This window comes from Caenorhabditis elegans, chromosome X (genome assembly GCF_000002985.6).
Source record: "Caenorhabditis elegans chromosome X".
Lineage (NCBI taxonomy): Eukaryota > Metazoa > Nematoda > Chromadorea > Rhabditida > Rhabditidae > Caenorhabditis > Caenorhabditis elegans.
In genome coordinates this window covers 12233914-12256492 of record NC_003284.9, presented here as the reverse complement: position 1 = coordinate 12256492, position 22579 = coordinate 12233914, and the positions used below count along the sequence as shown (strand labels likewise).

Here is a 22579-nt window from a genome sequence, read left to right as displayed (position 1 = left end):
AGAAAGAAGTGATTGGATTTGTTTGAAACCACTCAAATGTTTTTCAAAACATGTAAGATGACATAGAAACCTAAAAGTTCTCTTAATTATTTAAAGTGCAATAGAAATTAACTGAAAGCAACAGTTTCCCATGCTCAAGTATTTATTGCGAGCTTAATAGAAAAAATTACGGTACCAAATTTTTATACCAAACTTTTCACTCCAACGTCATCTCACAAAACCAAGCTAACATGGAGAAAAATTAAAAAATCTGTTCTTGCCAAATTGATGTAAATTGATCATTGCTTATCAAGAATACCTGTTTTTTGTTTTCAGTCAAAATAAAATTTAGCCCCCCTTTTGAATGCTATCACAAAATTTTTATTCAAAAAAACTTCAATTTTTATGGTGGGACTTTTAAAGTAGAATTTCAACTTTGTTATACGCAATATTTATTTTTTTACTATCTGGGCTTAATGGTAAAACCGTTTTTTAGGTTAAAAAAATATAATTCTTATTTATGCCTAAAACTAACATAATTTAACAAACATCGGAGTTTTCTTTGGGGAAGGCAACCATTTTTCTAATAAAAAATACAAATTTTAAATTTAAAAAAATTCTGATTTTAAATATTAAAAAAAATCTATTGAACAATTGAAAAACTTAATGAAGAAGTCAATTTTAAAGATGCAGAACCACCATTGAAATATATGTTTTTAATTCGAATAAAAAATAATGAACCGTTCAAATCAAGGAGTGTGAAAACAGACGGACGTTATCATAAGAAGACATAGAAATAGTAACTTCATAGTATGAAGACTCTAACTTGCGGAAAGTGATTGATGACAACAAAACCATTCAGTCCTTGCTTACAAAACAGGTATAAATACCAGTAAGGAAAAACGGAGGTATCCATGAAAAGGGCCTAGTATGTACAGAAATGAAAAAAAAACACGGTGCTGCTGGACACGAGATGAAAGGGAAAAACGAAATATGACTCAGAAATTCCGAGTTTTTCTTCCTTTTGTAGAATAATACAACAAGAAGCATGTAGTAGTGGAGTACGATAAAGTTGTCTTTTTTGCGACGCGAAAAAACACATCTCGGCATGAACAGTTGACTTGTGTTTATGGTAGAATTAGACAAAGCGATGAAGCAACGGCAGTTTGCTCAGCAAACATTCGGGAGCAACAAAAAAAAGTTTGACCTTCATTTTCATGTAAGATGCTCAAAAGGTGAAATTGAGAACTTTTTGTTTAGTGACACAATAAAACTTGCATATAGGTGAAATTTATATGCTTTACTTTATATTCTTTTTTTTGTTTCTTTATTGTGGAAAATATAAACAAAACTTAGCAAAACAAAATGAGCTTCATCATCGGAATGTATACCTAAAAGATTTATCGGAATATAATCACTACATGATAGAGATCATGGAAAAAATTAAATTTAGTACATACCTACACTGTTTACATTAGATTGAAATAAAAGATGAAACATTGACGAACAGTCTCAAAGTTTTCAGAACCTATAAAAAGACAGCTGGCATCGCGTTATGGCAGAGAGCATTAAAAAAAGAAAAAAGTGCAAACCAAACACTGTGACCCCTCAAGCTTCTTCAACTTCAACCAACTTAACTCTTGGTATAACAAATATTACGGGAAAGAAACAGGCAAGAAGATAGCGACAGAGGTATTTTTTGGTTTCTATTTAGGAACAAAAAAATCGTAGAAAGAATTTGTCTAACAAAAATAAAGAAACAATACGTTTCATGAAAATCCTTCCCACTTTCAGCGTACTCGGAAAAAGTATGTGATTTTAAAATTTTGATTCGAAAAAATTGAAACGTTTAAAATTTTGACAAATGTTTTATTTAATGTCAAAGTGACAATCAATCAGTTTTTGCCACTCATAACTTTGGAAATCGACCAAAAAAAAAAATTTTTTATACTGTAATTTTGTTTTAATCATTTGTATCAAATCATTGGAGGGGTCGGACCTTGCGGCATTGCTTTGGATTTCTTCAAAAGCTCATATTTTTCAAATTGTTGGCAATTTGCCAAAACTGAACGGAAAGTATAAAAAATCTAAAAAAAATTGTGAAGTGTTTTATTTTGAAATTTAGTCGTTTGGATTATTATAAATGTATTTAGACAAAATCCCCCCAGTGCTACTTCACCTTTAAAATATTTCCATCAAAATTTGGTTCGGAAATTATTAACTCTTCTAGTTACTTATTATTAATGTTTCAGCAGTACAAGCTAACATGCCTAAAAATAATTCAAAAGCTTCTTGGATATTTTTAAAATGATCTGAGAAGAAATATATGTATCAAAAAGCAAAAATTGTATAAGATTTATATACGAATCACACAACCTTCATTGGTGTATTACAGTACATTAGTTCTTAAATATATTACAACTTACTCTAAAACTAATAAACTGAAAATAAACCGTAATTTTTCCAAAGTTACTCGGAATGTATATTTTTTGAATTGCAACGCATGCCTGACTTTCATATTCACAAAACTACTCACTAAATTTCCCTAATAGGATAATGACGGTTGTGTACTGTAATTATCGTTTTTGTTCATATTAAAGTACACATGAGCGGCGCGCACTTTTTGTGCGTTTCCTTCATTACGCTAGGAGAAATTTGAAATCGAGGATCTAGAAAAACGAAAAACTGTTAAAAAACTTCAAACGAAAACTGAAGATTTGACCCATGAATGAAATGGAGACATAGTGTCTATCTTCACAATTCCATTCGCATTCGTTTGTTCAATGAGCCGTACAAATGATAGTTTGGCAGCAGTTTGACACGCTAGTCACCAAAAAAAACGAACTGTGGAATCAAGAAACATGAAGAAACAAAATTGAAAAAGAAGAGTGATAAAAAGGGAAAGGGTAAGAGACTTAAGAAACAAGGTTAAGGTGTTTAGTGTTTGTGTGGAGTCATCAAAAAGAGCAATAAACCTCGCGAGGAGATTCACCCGCCACACTAAACTTTTTCTCTTGTGTTTTGTGAAAGGAGATGGAGCTCATCTCTATCACCCCTCAGAATCCCATACATACCAAATGGGGCTCATGAATAACAAGACAACTTTTATGGTTTGTGGTGGTTTCAAAAGAGATGCGCAATGGGGATACGATGGAGTTGATGGGCGGGGACCGGGTGGGCAATGAAATTGAAAACAACATCCGGATAAAGTGGTGGGTACGACTGGAAAGAGAGCTTAATTGGGGATGTGAAATTATTCAAGATATTGACAGTACGTTGTGTATTTGGTCTACACATTTAAAAATATAATTTCTGAGTGTAGAATTGTATATAGGCTATTTTTCTTCAGACTGTTACAGGGTCGTATGGGAAATTTCAAAATTCAATTCAAGTTTTAAGAAACTTAAAATTGAGACCTAATAGAAGATTTTTATGTTTTTAAAAATCTCATTAGTTACAAATAACAATGAATGCCATATAAAAAGTCTGAAACAGATAGCCCAACAACTGTATAAAACTGAGTATGTTATGAACTCGCTTTAGAAATGCTCACGGCTGTTAATATCTCCTCCCCCTATTTGGCACTTTTTGTGAAAACGATCGTCAGTGTCCGAATGAAAAATAAATATGCCAGCTGGACCACCTGCGGTGAACAGACGAACAGCCGAGATGAAGGCAAGTGGAAAATTGAATTGAAACGGACGGGGGGGGGGGGGGGGGGGCGAGATAGACGGTATTGAATTGGAAGAGTATGGTTGAGAAAAAGAAATAGGCTTGGTAACAGGGAACGAGGAACGGATCACATTTCAATCTGACAAGTTGGATTAAAAGAACGCAAAAGCGTAGAAGGGGGGCACTTGAGAAAGGGTGTGTTTTGAGAGTGGATTGGCACTTGCGGCAGAGTCATACTGATGGAACCCTTCAAAAACTCCCTAGAAACTAAAACTCCAAGCCGATCAAGTTGGAAGATAATACCGAATTGCAATCTGATGCGCTTCGCCTCCCCGAACATGGGGGAAAAGTCAGCTTTCAATTCAATCTGTTGAAAAAGAGAGGAGCCGGGGAAGAGATAGTTTTGGGTTAAAGGGTTAGCTTTCGCAGTCTGACTCAAATTGCGCCAAATCACGAAAATTCAATTGGTGCAAAAAGATGCCGAGAGGGAGTAAGAGATGGGTAGAGAGCATAAGAGCACAACAATTTTTTAAAGCAGTGAACGGAAACGGGCATTTTTTCAGTCCAAAGTTTGGACTCCAAACCCTTTTGAAGTGTTCTACGTATAGATCTAAGTAAGTTAAAAGGAAAGACTGGAGCTCGGAAAAAGAGATTTCAAAAAAAATTTGGAAAATATCAGTAGAAAGTTTGGGCGTTTCATTAATAATTTGTGGGGTTTCATTAATAATTTGCAAAACTGAACAGAAAGTGTTTAAGCGAGAACTTAGCACATCCTAACCTTCTAGATATTTGATAACTACTGAAAAATTCAGTTTATTAACACTAAAAGCACTATTTCACTTAAAGAATACTGCCTGCGGCGTTCCCCAAATGTAACATCTGTCTGCAATATGTCGAAATATAGACCACCGCTGCGCAGAGATGTGTTTTGAAAATTGATGAGAATCTTCTTCCGGTGGTTTTTTATATAGATTTAAGCGTTTAATTTAAACGTCTATACTTATAAATTTTTACTCGTATAATACAGAAGCAGGCTGTATTCTCATGTCGGCGAGAACGGAAATTGTTAGTCATCAGCTTCTGTGAAGGTTATGCATGAAACATGAAAGAAAACTTACTGAGAACCTGAAGTGGGAGGAAGAAATGTCCTTGGGACCAAATCACTTTTTGCTGTGAACACATATTATTTCAAGAAAAAAGTACTTGAAAAATGAGACATATATGATAATAATTAACAGGAAATGTTACTTTTGAATAAAAATCGGGAAGGTAGATCCATAAGCCCTGGTTTTTTGAGAAACGATTTTTAAACGATGATACTATCTTCTAAAAAGTGTTCGAGATATTTGCAATCTTACTTTTTGCAAGTAATCGTTTTGCTGGGCTCACTGTTTCTTATAGCATTTATTTAGCAAAAATTATACAATCTAAACTGAAGTTACAAAATTAATTATGTTGATGTCGTGAAAACAGAAATTGAGACTATCGGTTTTGGCAAGTGAAAGGAAAAAGGGACACAAGCCCTATGGCGGAGGTCATCAGTGTTTGAGAAGAATGAAAAATTACATTTGAATACGAGTCGGGGGTCTGTTGTGCCCGCTGAGTGTCTTTTGAGGCGGCAACATACATTCCGAAACACTCTTTTCCGGGCTACTGACTTGAGCCACGACCCAACGATAAAAAATAGAGAAAAGCGATCACGTCTTACGACTTGGGATATCAATATTATATCGATGGGGTGGATATTATTCCGGAAGCAAGAGAACAACATTTGTTGCGTCGTCTCTTGACACCCCGTATCTTTTCCGTATTACATTGAGTTTGAAGTATGTGAGGGTGGCAAGCATCCGAACGGATATATATGTGAGGATTTGAAAAATTGTCGTGTTTTCTAATGTGTCGATCTTTGAAAAATCAGGAATAATGAAAAGAAAATCATGGTACAGCTAGATTCGGAATTCGCCCAGAAATATGTCAATCTTGCAGTTTCGAAGTTTGTTACCTGACAAATTTTATTGCATTTTAATATCTAAAAAATTGTATGCCATTAAAAAAGTGTAATGCATTTTTGGGTGTGTGCCCCTACTCTCTTGAAAAATAAATAATAAAGAATAAAAATAGATTAAAAGCCAAAAACTCAAAAAATAGAAATATACAGATTTTTGGCTGACAAAAAATGTTTAAGATGAAAATTAAGTTAGCTACTTTTTTCCGTAGAATGAAAAAATCGAGAAAAGTTCTGAAAATAATTTTTACGACATCCAACTTCAATTTTATAAACCTCTAAAAGATGTATAGAATAGAAGATGAGTTATGCTTTAAAATTAGGATTTTTTTTTAAAGAATGTTTTTAAAGAGGTGTATATTTTGTATTAATTTTTCGAAAAAATAGTACGTAGGTTCTGAAGGACCAACAAACCCCAACAAACCTAATAAACCCAACAAAAAACGCAGAATGACCTCTGTATAATTTGGAATTTTAAATAGAAAGATGACGAACCACGGGTCATTAAGAATTTAATGTGATTGGCTTGTTTTTGATGCCAATTTTGATTTACACAACCTGCAGAACGGGCAAAGAAACACTTGGGTGTGGTTTTAATGTTCACTAATTGGAACACAATTTGGCAAAGGTAATTTAGCAATGAAGAAAATTTTATTTAAAAAAAAATTATATACATACTACAAGGAAGCAATCTTTCTAAAGTAATAAATTACCTACCATGAAAATTTAATATTTGTTGAAAATCTGTTTATCTACAAAGAACGTTATCTTTGTGTTTTTAGATCTACTTTTTATTTGCTAACATTTAAAAATATTTAAAGCAATCACAAACTTGATTCAGATATTTCTGAAAAAAAAACCAAATAATATAATTTTCTTATCAGTGTTAATTGCGGGACCACATGCATAACATTTGAATACGGTGACCATGAATAAGAGTGTCCAATTTCTACGCGTTCTCACGCTCATTCGATTATGTTAACCATGATAAAACTACTAATGATAGCGGCACATGCGTGTCACGTACAAAAGACTTATTGTTTTATTGACAGACGAATCTGCATAGTGCACAACCTCCTCACATAAGACCGCCCGGGTGGGTAAAAAGGAAAAGAGGAAGACGGCAATTGAAAAATAGGAAGTAAGCAATAAAATTCTGGGTTAGGATTAAGAAATGGACCGCAAATCATGGAATCATGGCCGGAATCACAGCCCTTGCCCGTCTCGATAAAATCAGTTCATAAATTTTGAGGCGCGCACGATGGGGGTCCGACCGCGGTACCGAGGTCGAGTACGACAACATGCGAACGGAGTGGAATAAGCGGGAAGAGGCTTGTCTAGGAGAAGGGAAAACGACGTGTCATAATTCTTTTGGTCAATATAGTCAAGAGCTTGTGTAGGTGCTCAACCTCATAACACCCATTGGTATTATGTACTATCTTCGTAAAATGAGCTTCATGTGGTAGGCGTGAATGAAAACAGAATATTTCAAGTGGCATAAAAGGTTAAGTATATTTTTGGAAACGACAGTGAACGATTTTTAAGTAAAAATAATTTTTCTAAAACATTTGATAATTGAACTCATTATGTTTTACCATACTGGATTAGTAAGGAAACTGCTAAAAAGCGTTGTTGTCGTCCTGAAAATGTCAAATATAACAGTGAAAATTTTAAAAACTGTTTGAAAATATTTAAATTACAATCAAAAAGTTGTTGATCAATATATTTTTATTTTGTACAATTTTTATTTTTCAATTGTGTTGCAATTGTTTTTACTCCAAGATTCTAGACGTTTGAACATTCATCAATTCTCGGAACTATATTTAAAAATCCCCATTTTTAGAAATGTGGCAATTCACCAAAGCTTAAAATTTTTTGGTTGAAATTGTAAAGGTTCTATCAATGATGTGGATTTCATCGCAAAGGTTTTTATTAAAACTTCAGAATTAAAAACAATTTAAAACTTCTAAAAATAATTCCAAAAAAAGACGAATTAAGTTTGGATAGCTAGTCTGTCTATATGCACACTTGTGAAAAATTCAGATGAACACATTTATCAAGAAGTCACTGAAATTTAGTAAAATCCAAATTGAAATAATTTCTAGAAGTCGCATTTTTCAGTAAAAAAATTTTGAATTATGAATTAATGCAAACCTTTTCATCAATATTTATTGGACTTTATTTTTCAGTCTATTAATTTAAAAAACTACTGCCAATTTAAAGATGTTCAAATTAGGAAAACAAACACAGTTTGTGGAAATATGTAAAATATCAGGTAACAGGTAGTAGATCTTTCCATCGGTCAAAGTTAGCTTTTCCAACAAAAACCTAGGAACGCTTGTGACGATTGATGTGTTTTCTCACATCTAGGCTCCAAGTAGGTGTGATAAGCAGAGACACTTTGTGAGTCCATCGGCAAACAGAATAACCACAAAACAATCATAAAACAACAGCTGACAAAGACAGCGCAAAGGATGTGCGGAAAGGATATTTAGGATCGTTGTCGGAGGACGGGAAGAAGAAGGGGTCATTTGCAATTTGGTGGGGCCTGCGGTTTCCTCTGACATGGAGGGCGACGACAGCAGTTGGGTGGGTATTGTGGAAAAAAAACATAAATATTTGTAACAGACGGGGAGAGGAGAGAAAGATTTAAAAGATGGTTTTAACGAGTGACCTGGCTTAAAGTTATGGAGTGCCTGGTGGCAGTTCGCATCACATAATTTGTTTTTGGTTGCACATATTGAATGGGAGAATGAATGAACAGTTGGCTCAAAACTCTCATAGCTAAAAAAACCATTGTTTTCAGACTGAATTATGTATTGTTTGAATAAGAAGCCAGAGAACACTGAATGAAGCCATACTCCAGATACATTTTCATAATCTGTTTTTTTGAATTCAAAGAAAATTTGTCACTTTGTATAAAAATGCTAGTTAAATACATTTTGTTTAATTTTGCAGGTCTATATTTAGCACACTTGATTGTTCAAATTTATGAATCAAATCTATTTTTTCTAATATCTATGCTTTGAAAATAACTATGCTATTTTTGGAAGGGTCCGGCCACATAAATATTTTTTGATGAAAGTTCCATCCGATAAAAGTTGTAAAGGTAGATGATGTTTGGAAGCATTAACCTAATTAACAAATTTTTATTTAATCTCATGTCTAGAAATTTGTAACGTTTATGGTCATGATAGAATTACTGTTCACAATTATGTCCAATGGGACAATACAAATGCTGAATAATTTTTAAATTTAGGGCTATAAAACACACTATTCTTATTGAGAATAAAAACATTACAATATGTAGAGAGCTCTCCAAACTATATAGCACTAAAAAATTTGAAATCAGTGAATCGGAAAGATTGTGATTTCGACAATAAAATTCAGATATATGTAGGTTACATTCATATGCATGTTATCGGCAACACGCCAAGAAAGTGATAGTTGATAAGCCATCCAATAACATTTTGTAAGGTGTCTTGTATCTGCTAAATAAATTCACAGTAATCAAAATGTCTGCTATTTAGGAACATTTTACTATGTGAAAAATACAAAACAGAATATTGAAATAGAAAAAAAACCGACATTCCAGGAGTCAATGAGGGCCAAGAGGAGTGTGGTGGATGGCAGGCCACCTGGCGAGCGCGAAGTGTTGAATACACCAAAGCTGTCGACAATGATATCCAATTAGTCAATTAGCGATAGGTATCACTTTTTGGAAAAATGCAGAGGTGTCGTGTGACAAGAAGTGACCAGATTTCCTAGGTGTGGCGCTAATTATGTAATGATTAGGGTAATGTATGATTTGGGTAGGAGTAATCTAATTAGATAAACAAAAAAACAATCGTTTTCATAGACGAATAATTTGAGGTCAAGAACATAGAATTTTAGTGGGAAAAGCACGCTTAAAAATTGAATACAAACACGATTACATATAACCTTACAGCTGCAATGATCCTTACTTATTTAACTTCACTTTTAATAACTTTGCTTCCTATTTTTATTATTTTTCAAGGAGGAGTAAGACTGTAGGGATATCTTTGAAAACCATTTCGGTGGTGATAAAATGATCAGAACTCATACTAAAACTTTTCAAACAATTTTCGATAATTTTTACACCAAGTCGAAATACGTTGAATACTCAATTTATCAAACATTTTTTGGTTGCCGCTGGTAAAAAGAGTTTAAACATGCAAAAGTGCCTTAGATTCTCAAAAAGTAATTATGCGTTATCACTTTTTGGCTTGAAATAAAAAAATTTCAAAATGAATTGAAAAGTTTTATGGTGATTCTTGGTCATTTTAACACAATAGGAATGGCTTCCAGTTTTTTTTCCCGCTAACCGTACTCCCTATTCAAATATAATTTTTCAACACAACAAATACATTTTTGAAACATTTAGTTTTAGTTTTCCAATTTTGGTTACATATCGGCTTAAATTTACAATCAACAAAAAAAAACGTGAGATGAACGAACAAAATATGCAATAAAGTGTGATAGTTTCTGGTTTCACCGAATTTCGCAAAGCTCTAATGGTTAATTTCTCATAATTTCCCCACCACAACGCAGGTGTTCCAAAAAAAAATGATGGGAACAAAGTCATTTGAAAATTACAACACAAGAGTAGTTACGTGTTGGACGAGGATGTCCTTGTGTTTTCATCCTCCTGGACATTGTAATTGTGTAACTTTGGGGATTTGATTCAAAAAGATTGAATCGTCAAAGAACAACAGAGGAAGGATGAGATTGTAAAAAAGAACAATTTGATGGGGGGAATGGATTCGATTTTGAAACAATAGCCTTCACAGACGGCAAGACAAGGGGGAACATAATAGAGTGAGAGCTCAGAGCAGATCAAAAGCGATAAAAAGGTTTTGGCATCTGCTGGTCAAATGATGTTTTTCCTCAATCACTTATATCCAAGCTTTCTGGAAGCCACATGGTTAAGAATAATGAAACATTAGAAAAATGACACACCCGAGGCATAAACTAGAGATGATAGGTAAAAAAATTATAACTATTAGCTTCTACAGTTTTTTATTTTACTATTGTATCCACGAATTACTAAGTTATCTACTGAAATATGAAGTTTTTTCCTTGTTGGCATTAAAACAATGTTAGTCAAAAGTAACATGATAGCTATTTGAAATGGATACGCGGAACAAGGGTAAAACAAGAAAAAACGAGTGGGTGAATGAAAAATTAGAAACTTGAAGAAAATGAAAATAAATATAACAAAAAAGCAAGAAAAACAAAATAAACAAAAAAAAAGCTTTCAAGTCCTTCACACCTACTCTAGAAGATTTGCATAAAATTGTTGGGTGGCCCGCCAATTAGTGCAGCCTGCACTTCAACACTAAGCTGAAGAAACGAATAAAATTTTATTTTTTTCTTCTGATTTTATGTGTTTCCATGTTTCCACCTTTTCATGAAGAGCTTCAAGAGATAGAAATGCAAGATCACTCTGTATCAAATCATTTTCAAGTCAAAATATGTTACACTCAAGTGAGGTGAAGGCACTGCCGTCATCAATGATATACATACGATTGAGCCACCGGCACCACATAATTCAATTGACACGATTTTTCAGGCAATGAATTGAGAGTTGTGATTTATATACATACTAGATGTGTGGTGCGGAAGATAATCAGGAAAATGTTTTGAAAAAAACTGATATACGAGAATGAAACATATCCTATGTAGAGTATTTTTGTGACGTTTTTATTCGCCTGGCAAAAAAAAGTAAAGTAAACATTTTGACAGGCAAATCGTTACAGATTTATTTCAAACATAATTAAGTAAAAACCTATGTCGTCTGAAAATATGAAATACAAAAATTCTTAAATTTAAAAGATTTGTGAATCTTACAAGCTTACAAGGAAAGGTTTTTTAGTTAAAAAAAAACATTTCCAAAAATCTCCCAGATTGTTTTCCTACTTTTAAACGTTCTGAAAACATTGAAAGTTTGCAAAAAAAATTTGGAGCAATTCTACAGGCCTCCAAAGTAGTGAAAAAATGCACTGAAACAGTTTCAGATCGATCACAGATGGGTTGAGAGTGGAGCTTTGCCGCTTAAAATTTTGCAGTGACTTATCCTTATGGAACACTTTCAAATGACACAGAAAAACTAAAAAACTTTCCTTGTTAGAAAGTGAAAATTCATATTACTCAACGGATTGTTTGTTATTTAAAACTTTATTGCCTGAAAATTGAAAATTATATCTGAAATGCAAACATTTTTTTCAATTTCTATTTTGAAAAGGTAATTCTGATATGAGTTTTTTGGAAAAAAAGATGCAAATGCTGATGGATAACAAAAAGACATGGACCAAGAACAAAAAGTCAAAGATATCTGATTTCATTTAAAAAGCGTGGTGGTCTCGTCATCATCTTGAGGTTCTTTGTGTTTGAGAATCGCCCGTTTCAAAACATAAATCAGGTAGAATAAAATAAGGGCTACCACGACAATAATTGCGAAAAACCACCATTGCGAGGATATGTCAAACGATGATGATTCATTTGTTTTTGTTGGTAGAATAACGGGACCGGGATGCATAGGGCTCCACGTCAAACTGGTCCCGTTCGATGTTTTCTTCTTAAAGTTAAAAATTAAAACTGACAAAGAGGGTTAGAGAAACATATGAAAATTGAGAAAGGCGTCAAACCCACCAACCTGTCTCGTCACTTCTCTGTCAAACGCCGTCATGTTGATGAACCAAAAGTTGACATCTGATTCATGAAAATCTTCTTCCATTCTCGGCCAGATTCCTTTTTCAGTGTTGACCTCCAAGGCGTAGTAGTTCATTCTTGAAGGCACCAGTGGTTCCCACACTGAAACAATGATAATCTACAAACATAGCGCATTTACTGAAGCTGAATTTCAGGAGTCTTTTAGAAAAACTCAACTAGGTCAGTTTTTGAAAATCACTCATTGCTTCTCAAAATACAATATTTACCCGGTGACGGACTCCCAAACTTTGTAAAATTCACTATCATTTTTGAATAAAACGTATCCATGATGTCCATGTCAGATGTGTGATAGTCCTCTCTGTGAGTTCCGACAAAATACTGCATATCCGACACATGAGAAGATGGTTGTTGGCTGAAGTGCTATACTATTCATAGAATCTGGCACAGTTAGCTTACTTTGATTGAAAGAGATACACAGTACCGCCAGCATTTGCTTGGGCTTCGGCGTACGTCGCAGTCGACACAAATATTCCCTGTGTGAATGATTCATAGGTTGAGTTCACTGTAATTTATAAACTGCGAAAAATTGAATTTCACAGAAAAAGTCCATCACCTGGAGCACTATCGTGGTAAAAGTTGAACTTGTGAGCAACTTCATATGGATTTTCCCAATCCATAAAACTACCTGCAATCGCCGGATTTTCTTTCTTCAGTCTTTTCCATTTCACCTCGTCGACTGTGTTTCCAATTAACATATCTCTTTTCTAAAATGAGATAATAAATATCAAAAACAAAAAACAGACGGAAATACCACTGCATACTCCTTAAAATCTGCAATGCTTTCATCACGATACATAAACGGTTCTCCCGCTAAAAAATTCCAAAAGTACAAGCGATCATTTTCCATAAGTCGCTGCATAGACATCAACCCACGAGCGTCTTTTTTTCGCAAACACTTCACAATTTCAGTGTCTCTAGCGGTCACATTTCGTTTGTAGCACTGTAAATTAGTCTCGATCAGCAGGTAATGATGGACATTCACTAACGCCGACTCTCTCCGCAAAATCGTAACAGTTTTTGATAAGCAGTTCGGGCATGTCATACGATGGAACGGGGCTCAGAACAATGATTCTATTGATAAGTTTGTGATCAGGATCGATATGTCTGTTAGAGAAACAAAAATTAAAGATAATTTGATATGTTTGTTGTTCAATTTCTAACTATTATTCTTACTTTTTCAACCTTCAATGTCAAATTTAAATTTTTTCGTTAGTTGAATTTGAAAATCTCATTTTGAAGCATGCTCTCAATTATCCTAATGGAATTGCAATAAAGTCACTCTTTTACGAAATTGTATTTCTTGAACGGAAATAATCACTGGAAAGTAAAAATATAATTTTTAAACATTTGTTACCTACTGAATCCAAAAATCAAAGAAATATGGGCACCAGCCGAGTGTCCCATTAAATTAATGTCATCCTTATGGCCGCCAAAATTGGAGATCTCTTGATGGATAAATCGGAGAGCAAGCTCACAATCTGGTAATAAATTTTCGGATGTGTGAAGCAGATAAAATAAAAATTACCATGAATTGCAAGATTTTGAGGAACCAGATTGTTACTTCCAAAATATAATAGGCCAAATATACCCAATCGGTATGCGGGGATGATGAAAACAACATCTGAACATAAATTTTATAGTACAATATTTTGTCGCATTTATTTTATTAATGTTGTGTACCCAACCTTACTCTTATAATAAATCACAAATCATCAAATCAAATCATAAAAACAAAAATCATCAAGTTAATCAAAAATAGTAAATCTAAAATTTTTCGTTTCAATTCATATCACTCACTTTCTTTCACATATCTTTCCAGAATAAATGTGTCATTGAATTGAACAGCCGAATCCATATTTATGCCGCCTCCGTGGTAGTAAACCACAGTAGAACAATTTTTAGATTTCTGAAAAATTAAAACGCTTCGAAATGCACGTTTCTCCCCTAATGCGTCAAGTTAAATGAAATTTTTACCAGACAATATTCATTGGTAAACACATTCAAATACAAACAATCTTCGCTCATAGGAAAGAAATTTGAATCTGTTCTCATCGAAGAATTACTAAAACATGATGGACTGTATTCAGTTGCGTTCCTGATATTTTTCCAAGGATTTGTCCATTCAGGGAGGCTGAAACGCAGTTTTCCGAGAGGAGGTTTCGCGAATGGGACATTCTGAAAAACTTCAATATATGATGGAAGTTAACAAAAAATATCACCTTGAACATATGTTGATCCACATTTACCGTTTTACCCTCCAGCTTTCCATAAGTTGTGGAAATAATTCTTTGCCCAGAGCCATTGAGTGTGAATACAAAAAGTATATAATACAAGACGTGTAGAGTGTGCATCACTAAAGGTTGATTGTGTTGACTTTTGATTCTCGTCTGCAAACAGTCGTCCAGAAATGTTGCGATTTGTTGTCGGTCACCAATCAGTGCTCAATATGAGCTGATTACACTATATTGGCAATCAGAGAAGTTCAATGGAAGTCACAATGTTGTTAGTATGGTAGAATTATTTGAAAAGTCACGCAAGTACGCAAGGTTTTTGATGTTGAATACAGTAGACATCTTGAAATTTGAAAATCATTAAAAAAATGGCATATGTAATAAATTCTACCTGCAACAGTTATTGGAAGATAATTTTATTTAAAAAAATTTTTTTTGAAAATGTTGTGTTTTGATAACATGAATATGATTAAATTTATCTAAATAAATATAAACATCGGGAATTTATTTCAATTAGGAAAACTCGAGAAAAATAGGTTTTTGTTCTCCTATAAAGTATGTTTTGGTTTGTTGATTGTTTGATTGGAATTTTGCAAGCTCGATAAAGTTTTTCAATTTCCGCCTCCCTAAAAGAATCCTGCAAAAAGGGGCTCTGAGAAAGTTATTGAATTATTAAAAATTGTTGAAACTACCGTCAAATGAATGATCACAGCAAATAACATGAATTTCCGTAATTTCAAAACAAAATCTACGCGCTACGAAAAAGTTATGAATTTGAACTCAACACTTACTGTCACCCCTATTAGAAAATCTTTAAAAAGTGAGCGATAATTCAATGCTTCATGGATTTTTATGCTGACTTTTTTGCGTTAGCAGACTTCTCTAATTTTTGCTTACTGTACATATTTGTGAGTTTTAGCACCTGAATTACATTTTTCAGTAGTTTCACGACTTGCGATAATTCTTTTCGAAGGCACAAAACAGCAATAAAGTGTCTTATTTTGTGACAGAGACTTCTGCTACCGTTTGCAACAATTACAAATTTAAGTTTAAAAAAATTCAACCCTTTTTTCGAAATGACATGTACAGTAATTACATTCTAAAATCATGAATAAAATTACAAGTAACTGGGATAATACACAACAAATTGAATTATGGAATGATTATTGAAAATTGAAAAAATGCAAGAATGTAAATTTTTTCTGCAAGTATGACAAAAAATTCTGGAATTTCGTTCAGTCTCGAACTTTTTCCATTTCGAAGATCTGCAACCCATCGACTCTATTGAGTTCCTTGATTCCTTGAGGAGTGAAAAAAATGAACTGGTTGTGCGGAAACTTTTTAGTGGCCATTTCGACAAGAAGATCCATGACAAGCTGAAAAACGCAAATTCAAAAACCGTTCTGTGAGTTTTTATGCATAGTGATTATGAATATTGTTGCTCAATTAGAAACGTTTGAAAACATTTCAAGTTGAAGTTGTACATACATAAAAATCGTATTCAACTCAATTATCGAGGGAATTTTTATATCGACAAACTCACTTTTCTATTCATCATATCCATGAAAACGTCAAATTCATCCAGCATGCGAAATGGTTGCTCCATGACTTCCCATAAGCTCATTACAAGTGCTGCAGTTACAAATGATCGTTCTCCACCTGACAATCCTTTTAGATCACAAACGGGCTTCTTCTTTGTCTTTTTTGATCTCTTCTTCTTTGGCTTCCCATTTTTGTAAAACTCCTGTTCATCATCTTCATCTTCGTCAGTAGAGCTGTACTCTTTACCGGCTAAAGCATCTTTCTCTTTAGTAGAATGAACATTCACATTAAGATTTTCCTTCTCGTGATCAAACTCCAGACCACCAACAAAATGCCCACGAATTGCAAGAAGCTCCTTGAACTTATCAGTGACTTTCAACTCAGTGTACTTTTTTAGGGTGGGATAGGCTTTCAATCGACCATTGTGCACTGTTTGCATTTCCTCAACAACTTCTTCCAACATTCGACAAGATTCACGAAGCTTTTTCAAGTTCTCCTTAAACTCCTTTACAGATCCGATGGTAACAGTATCGCCACACTCGGCTGCATCTCTGCTAATTGCCTTATGCATTTCTATGATTTTCTTTCTCGCGTCTTTTGTTGATGGGAATTCAGACAGATCTGGAGGATCTGCTTCTCTGCGTGGCCTTTCTATCGTCACTTTCTCTTTTTCAACTATGTTCAATGCTTCATCTCTTTCTGACTTCAACCTTGCTTCATCATGATACAACTCGTCTTCATTGCTTTTCAACTTATCAAGGCGATTTTTTCCAGCTTCACCATCTTCGTCAAGTTTGCGCAACTGTTTTTGAAATGATAAAGTTTGGGCGGCATACCCTTTGACTTCCTGTTGCAGTTCGACGTAATTCTTCTCAGATTCATTTTTTGTTTTAATAGCAGGCTGAAACTTCTCGTCCAGCTCATCCAACTTGTCCTGAATGCAATAAGCTTCTTCTTCCAAAATTGACAATTTCTCTTGAAGTTCTCCTAGAGCGTCATTAATATTGTCAACCTGTTCAGTGTTTGCACATTGTGTCATATCGGCTTTCCAGTCGTTAATGTTACGATCGATCTTCACTCGTTCATATTGAAGTTCTCGAGTCTTTTTATCAAGCTTATCAATTGTTGACTTTATTGTAGACCGTTCCATGGTTAACTCTCTCAGAGTTTTTTCAATAAGTTTGATATCATGATTTTCTAATCGTATCAGTTCTCTATTTGCAGCTTCAAGTTCCTGTTCAAGTGTTTCCTCGTCAACTTGCTTCTGATTTACGCCGAAAAGTCCAACTGCTCTTTTTCCTCTGCTACTGTAAAATCGATACTGACTATGAAGTCCGTTTGCAAAAATTTGGGATGCATCAGGTGTATATGCTTTGACAGCATATTTTGGTGGATCATCACATCCCATTAATTTCATCGCTGCCGTTTTGTCTTCAATGAGCAGAAATTGTTCGCAATTACTTTTGTCGATTATTGCGTTGCTGAAATACAAAACTGTATAGATTCATGAGTGATCAAGGATTTTATTAAAAACGTTAATGTGATTTGGAAATAAACACAAAATTATTCAAGCTAGAAAGTTTGCAGGTCTTTTCTATTTTATCTTATGTGGATAACAATTTTTTAGATACTTACTGCACATCTACATCAGAAAACGCGAGTGTTCGGTAGAGAGTTTTGAACTGGTATCCAGGTTGTTGCAGGTCTTCATACTTAATCCCAGTGAATCGTGACACCACAATAGTTGGTCGATCATTCGATGGAATTTTAAGTATGTCGAAAATTTTTCGAAGAGTTGCGGCGTCTTCTTGTGAGCAACACAAAAAATTGTTAGCAATATTTTTAAAGCATTCCTCTGTAGCACATGCCCACTTGGGCTCCACCAAAGTAACGTATTTTCCTAGTGGACCTTTTGGTTTCTGCTTGAACTGAGAACTTCGGTGATCAATTTCAGTGAGGATTTCAGACATGTACGGACCAAATCTGGAATTTATTCGGTTGGTTAGAATGAATTTTTTTTTGTTAAATGGTTCAGTACAATAAAAAAAAATTTTTTCGAGAGCACAAAAAATAATTTTAACTTGGAAATTGTGTGAAATGTTGGAATTCTCAAATAAAGTATGTAAATGATCAATACTCACTTGTTGACATCATTTTTTTTTGTAGCCTTCATGCTTCGCAATATCTTTTGATCTTGTTCAATGGTTCTTCGCAATGTGGCAATTTTTCCTCTTGTATTGAACTTTTCTTCCTCTTCGTTTCGAAGTTCCTTTGTTAGCTTTTCATATTTTTTCCGAAGAGCCTTCAATTGCACATGTTCGATTTCTTCTATTTCAATATTGAGGCTTTCTCGCTTATCTTCAGCTTCTGCAAGCTTTTTTGTTAACTCTTCATGGCCGAATTTCCCCAATGCTTCACGCAGTTGCTTTTGAGCTTTTGCTATTTCTTTTCGAATCAACATGATTTCAACTTTTTTTCTTCTCATCTGAGATTCTGACATTTTAATTTCGTGTTTCAAGTCGTTAACAATTTTTCTGAGATTGTCTACGTCTGCTCTTGATTCCTTTATTTCCTCATCTTGAACTTCTACTTCATCACGCAACTCTTGAAGTTTCTTCTGCACTTCACTTCTTTCTGTTCGATTCTTGTAATATGCATCTTTGACTTCCTTATGCAGTTTTTTGTGAACTTCCTGCTTTTTCTTGTTCAACATTATATTATTATCATAATCACGAACTCTACAGAAAAGGAACTTCCATCGGTAACTTGCAAGTAGATTTCGGTCTTTTTCTAACTTCAATTGTAGAACTCTTGACTCTTGTGCTCTTTTTAATTTTCGTTTTTCATTTGCAATTTCTTCTGACTTTGCTGTTACCAACTCTGCACTATGATCAATTGATTCAGCAAAACGATTATAAGATTGTCGGATATTTTCGAGGTTTGTAGATTCTAGATACAATTTATATACAGTTGATGGCTTGAAATTGGCAAGAAAACTTCGAGATCTATCCTGGCTCATCCAAAATGCGGGATTAGTAAGGTGAATATTTAATCTAGTAACCACACTATCAACATCCGACTTCTTTGTGCTAACAACCCGTTCCATTTTATACTTGTGTGTGTTTACTTTAATATTTCTAATTGTGTATTTCGATGCCGTCCGATTGATCGTTCGTTCAATTGATATGAGTTCATCGTATTCCGGTAGTGCGTTTAATCCCTCATTTGTCAATGTGATTGTAATCTTCGCCTGACTAAAAAATGAAAATGATTAATTTTCAAAACTTTCTTCAAATGAACATTTTTATAATATCAATATTAACTCTCTAATTATAATTGAAAAGGCATTCAATGTTCTTCAAGTTTTGGATTGCAGAAAAAGTGTCTAGAAATTTCTTTCAAACGTGAAAAAGTTAATTGAGCAATTTTTCCAAAATTTTGACAAAATTTGAGCTTCTATTGAAATTTAGGTTTCTTAATCTGACGGTCATAGACTTTTTTCAAAAGTGCTACAAAGTCAAATTAAGCAATTTTGTATTTGTCAAGTTGACCGTCATGTTTATTGCAACCAAAATGAGTATAATTGTCCAAAACATAAGCAAACCGGAAACAAAGTTTTTTTTTTTAAAGCAGAATTCTTCCCGCTTAATTTCGATTCAATGTGCAGTAGTAGCAATTTTTTATAAATCGTTCTGTAAAATACTCAAAATGACTTAAAATCCATTTTGAAACAAACCGACTAAAATAACGTTACAGAAATTTAATCTGAATTTAAACATCGTCTCAAAATTATGAACCAATATAACAAGTTTTTGAAAAATTTTTAAAAGGTCTCAATATGTAATTTTGCTTTTTTGTAATATTTTGAGTACTTAAGTCAATTCCCCATATTAAATACTCATTCTGCAAAAGTTTATTACAACACTTGTTAAAAAATGTTCAATTTCGATATTAAGCTACAGTACTTCCAATACATCCCCGTCGTATTCTACATCAACATTTGTATACAAAACAACATTATTCAAGTACTCTAACCGACTCGGTCACCTGATTTATTTTTTTTTAGCATTTACATCTAAAACTTCCTAACTTACGTAGTTCCGTCTTTTATATATGCTTGCACGTTGTTTCCTCTCTCACTATCACTTCCTCTTCCTCCCAGTCCCATGTTCATTGCGGCAAATAGAGCACTTTTCCCACCTGTAACAAATCAACGTCACTGTGCAGTTAAAAATAATTCCAACATACTTCCATTCGGCCCGCCAATATAGAAACAGTTCTTGTTTGCAACATCAAACTCAATGAGCAAGTTGGCATGGCACATGAAGTTTTTCAAGTGAATTGAAGCAACACGTCCGGCAATTATTACTTTTTCTGAAAAGTTAAATTGCAATCAAAATTAGAGATTTTGGATCAAACTGCAAAGATAAACATAATTTAATAATTTTACTCAACTGTATAATTTTAATACTTTTTAAGAAATCACAATTTTCTCATAGTTTTTGAGGTTGAACTGTGTTTTCAAATACCATCTTTTCTTAATTTTTTGGAACTCCTACAAACCAAAGTTTGGAACACAAAAATAATTACCTCCATCCATTATTTTTCGTCGTTTGACAGGTTTTGGGTCTTTTAGCTCTGGAGAAGAAAAACTGCTCCCACTGGGACCCGGCTCGTCCCGTTTGCTCATCACGCCTAAAATTGATGGTAATTGGTTGAACAGTAAAAAACAGAAATGAGGGCATGTGGACAACAATAGAGAGATGACGAGAGATAGACAAACAAAGATGAACTAGGAACTGAGACACAGAGCAAATTGGAAAGGGAAAGGGGATGATGACGGATGAAGGGAGAAAGGAAAAAATGAAAAAAAAAGAGATGTAGAGAAAATAAACAAAGGAAGAAGGTTAATTTTCGATTTATTGAAGTATTGTTCTATTCGATTTTTTACTTCAACACTGGCGTAAACTATGATTTTGACAACAAGGAAGAACCGGACAAATAGGTTGTGTTTGCAGAAAACAGAATTGTGCTGTGGTTTTTCAATACAAGACTCAAACTTTTATCAATAAGAAATTTGTTGATTTAGCAGAAGAAAAAAAATTTCAGGTGTCCAAAAGAGTAAACATAGTTTTTTTTCAGCAATGTACAAGTAGGAGAAATATTTCCCATTATGTACAAAACATTGTTCTGGGCTCAACTTATCAGCTTTAAAAGATAGTATTTTAAAATTTGAAAATATTCACACTAAAATGACATGTATATCATGTCATCCGAGGTACGAAATGTCACTGCCCAACATGTATTTCATCATCATCGATTGCAAATGCTGAAATGCGTGTTTAAAGTGAGCAAATATTTTTTATTTTCAGTGCTGGTAGAAACAAAAAAAAACGAGGCAGCCTTTTAAAAAACATGCCTAGTTTCTTTGGTTAGTTTAAGTTTGAACAAAAACATAAACAGAATATTTTTAAAAAAAAATATGCCTCTTACAATAAAATGACAGCTAATATAATATCAAGAGAAATGCATGACAAGAATATGAGGGAATTTCCTCATTGCTGCCAACGATATATGACACTGCATTTTTTTGCACTGACTGATTGTGAGTCTCTTTGGGTCAACACCCGCCCAACTTGCACACCGTTGCGACGGTACCTCTTTCTGATTCACTGCGTTCGTCCTAATGTACCTACGTGTCTTGACTGTGTTTCGCAATATAGTCATGTGCTGTTTTATGGAAAGATGATATAATTGACGGTGTTTAATTACCGAATGGGCAAAAAACTACTGGAAAAATGCGATGATTAATTTTCATACTGTCTTCAATTCATGATGCATTAGAAGTCACAATATACTCCAGTTTTTACTAAAATAGATTTCAATTTGAAAAAGGGCGTATAATTAGAAACAGCTTCTAGTGTGCTGTCAAATAACATAAAATCGAAAACTGTTTTATTTTTTAAAATCAAAATTTCTAATTTTTTCTAAAGGTTGTATGAAAAAATTTCAAAACGGAAGACAAGTAGGTCTTCAGGAAAAAACCCAAAGCATAAATAAAAATCTAGCACTTCCCGACCAAAGTTTATTATAGATGTTCGAAGTCAAAGAAAACATAAAAATAAGGTCCGGATGTTTTTTTAAACTTTTGCAATTTTCAAAATCTTGTTTCACATTTACTTTTTGTATAATCACACGTCTCTCATGAGTAAGGAAATGTATACTGAGAAAATCCAAAAAAATCCATAACTTGAAGCAAAAATTAACTAGTACGTTATAGAAAATTATCTGAATTTTGTTCGGTATACTTGGAAATCGTTTGGTATAAATTAATAGAAACACCGGGATGCAACTGTTACAGTTTTCATATGCAATCATCAAAATAGCTGATAACCCA

At 33.7% G+C, this 22579-nt stretch overlaps 2 protein-coding genes and 8 non-coding genes across 11 annotated transcripts; 4 read left to right on the top strand and 6 right to left on the bottom strand.

Moving 5' to 3' along the window:
- The first annotated feature begins 80 nt into the window (after positions 1–80).
- E01G6.5 lies at positions 81–230 on the top strand. The gene has a single exon (NR_072261.1). It is a non-coding gene; the product is annotated as an Unclassified non-coding RNA E01G6.5 (non-coding RNA).
- A 524-nt stretch (positions 231–754) lies between these two features.
- On the top strand, positions 755–893 carry E01G6.4. The gene has a single exon (NR_072260.1). It is a non-coding gene; the product is annotated as an Unclassified non-coding RNA E01G6.4 (non-coding RNA).
- A 129-nt stretch (positions 894–1022) lies between these two features.
- E01G6.6 lies at positions 1023–1163 on the top strand. Its single transcript, NR_072259.1, has one exon. It is a non-coding gene; the product is annotated as an Unclassified non-coding RNA E01G6.6 (non-coding RNA).
- E01G6.10 lies at positions 1042–1236 on the bottom strand. Its single transcript, NR_072258.1, has one exon. It is a non-coding gene; the product is annotated as an Unclassified non-coding RNA E01G6.10 (non-coding RNA).
- Positions 1237–3739: 2503 nt separating this feature from the next.
- E01G6.12 lies at positions 3740–3882 on the bottom strand. Its single transcript, NR_072257.1, has one exon. It is a non-coding gene; the product is annotated as an Unclassified non-coding RNA E01G6.12 (non-coding RNA).
- Positions 3744–4004, top strand: E01G6.7. The gene has a single exon (NR_072256.1). It is a non-coding gene; the product is annotated as an Unclassified non-coding RNA E01G6.7 (non-coding RNA).
- E01G6.9 lies at positions 4001–4128 on the bottom strand. Its single transcript, NR_072255.1, has one exon. It is a non-coding gene; the product is annotated as an Unclassified non-coding RNA E01G6.9 (non-coding RNA).
- Positions 4129–8059: 3931 nt separating this feature from the next.
- Positions 8060–8114, bottom strand: E01G6.11. Its single transcript, NR_072254.1, has one exon. It is a non-coding gene; the product is annotated as an Unclassified non-coding RNA E01G6.11 (non-coding RNA).
- A 3721-nt stretch (positions 8115–11835) lies between these two features.
- Positions 11836–14847, bottom strand: cest-3 (Carboxylic ester hydrolase). Its single transcript, NM_077641.7, has 12 exons — positions 14629–14847; positions 14384–14584; positions 14207–14315; positions 13935–14030; positions 13764–13887; positions 13396–13513; positions 13161–13349; positions 12963–13113; positions 12806–12911; positions 12616–12761; positions 12333–12490; positions 11836–12254 (listed from the first exon to the last, which is right to left on the bottom strand). Exons 1-12 carry the CDS (start codon positions 14758–14760, stop codon positions 12018–12020), a joined length of 1767 nt encoding a protein of 588 aa, NP_510042.2. The 5' UTR covers positions 14761–14847; the 3' UTR covers positions 11836–12017.
- Positions 14848–15682: 835 nt separating this feature from the next.
- C23H4.6 lies at positions 15683–20887 on the bottom strand (the record flags this gene model as incomplete). Of its 2 annotated transcripts, NM_001270260.4 has the most annotated exons (7): positions 15683–16016; positions 16184–17663; positions 17818–18165; positions 18324–19436; positions 20277–20382; positions 20431–20556; positions 20773–20887. In NM_001270260.4, 7 exons carry the CDS (start codon positions 20870–20872, stop codon positions 15876–15878), a joined length of 3414 nt encoding a protein of 1137 aa, NP_001257189.1. The 2 variants fall into 2 exon arrangements, with proteins under 2 accessions (NP_001257189.1, NP_001257190.1); NM_001270261.4 differs by lacking the exon at positions 20773–20887 and having other exon boundaries at positions 15876–16016; positions 20431–20506.
- Positions 20888–22579: the final 1692 nt, after the last annotated feature.

Bases quoted from the DNA above. Each gene is read 5' to 3' on its own strand.
- cest-3 (NM_077641.7), bottom strand. From the start codon at position 14,760: ATGCACACTCTACACGTCTTGTATTATATACTTTTTGTATTCACACTC. The intron at 14,585-14,628 runs GTGATATTTTTT...GAAGTTTTTCAG, and splicing joins TGGATCAACATATGTTCAAG to AATGTCCCATTCGCGAAACC. The intron at 12,491-12,615 runs GTAAATATTGTA...TCATTGTTTCAG, and splicing joins GTTTGGGAGTCCGTCACCGG to TGTGGGAACCACTGGTGCCT.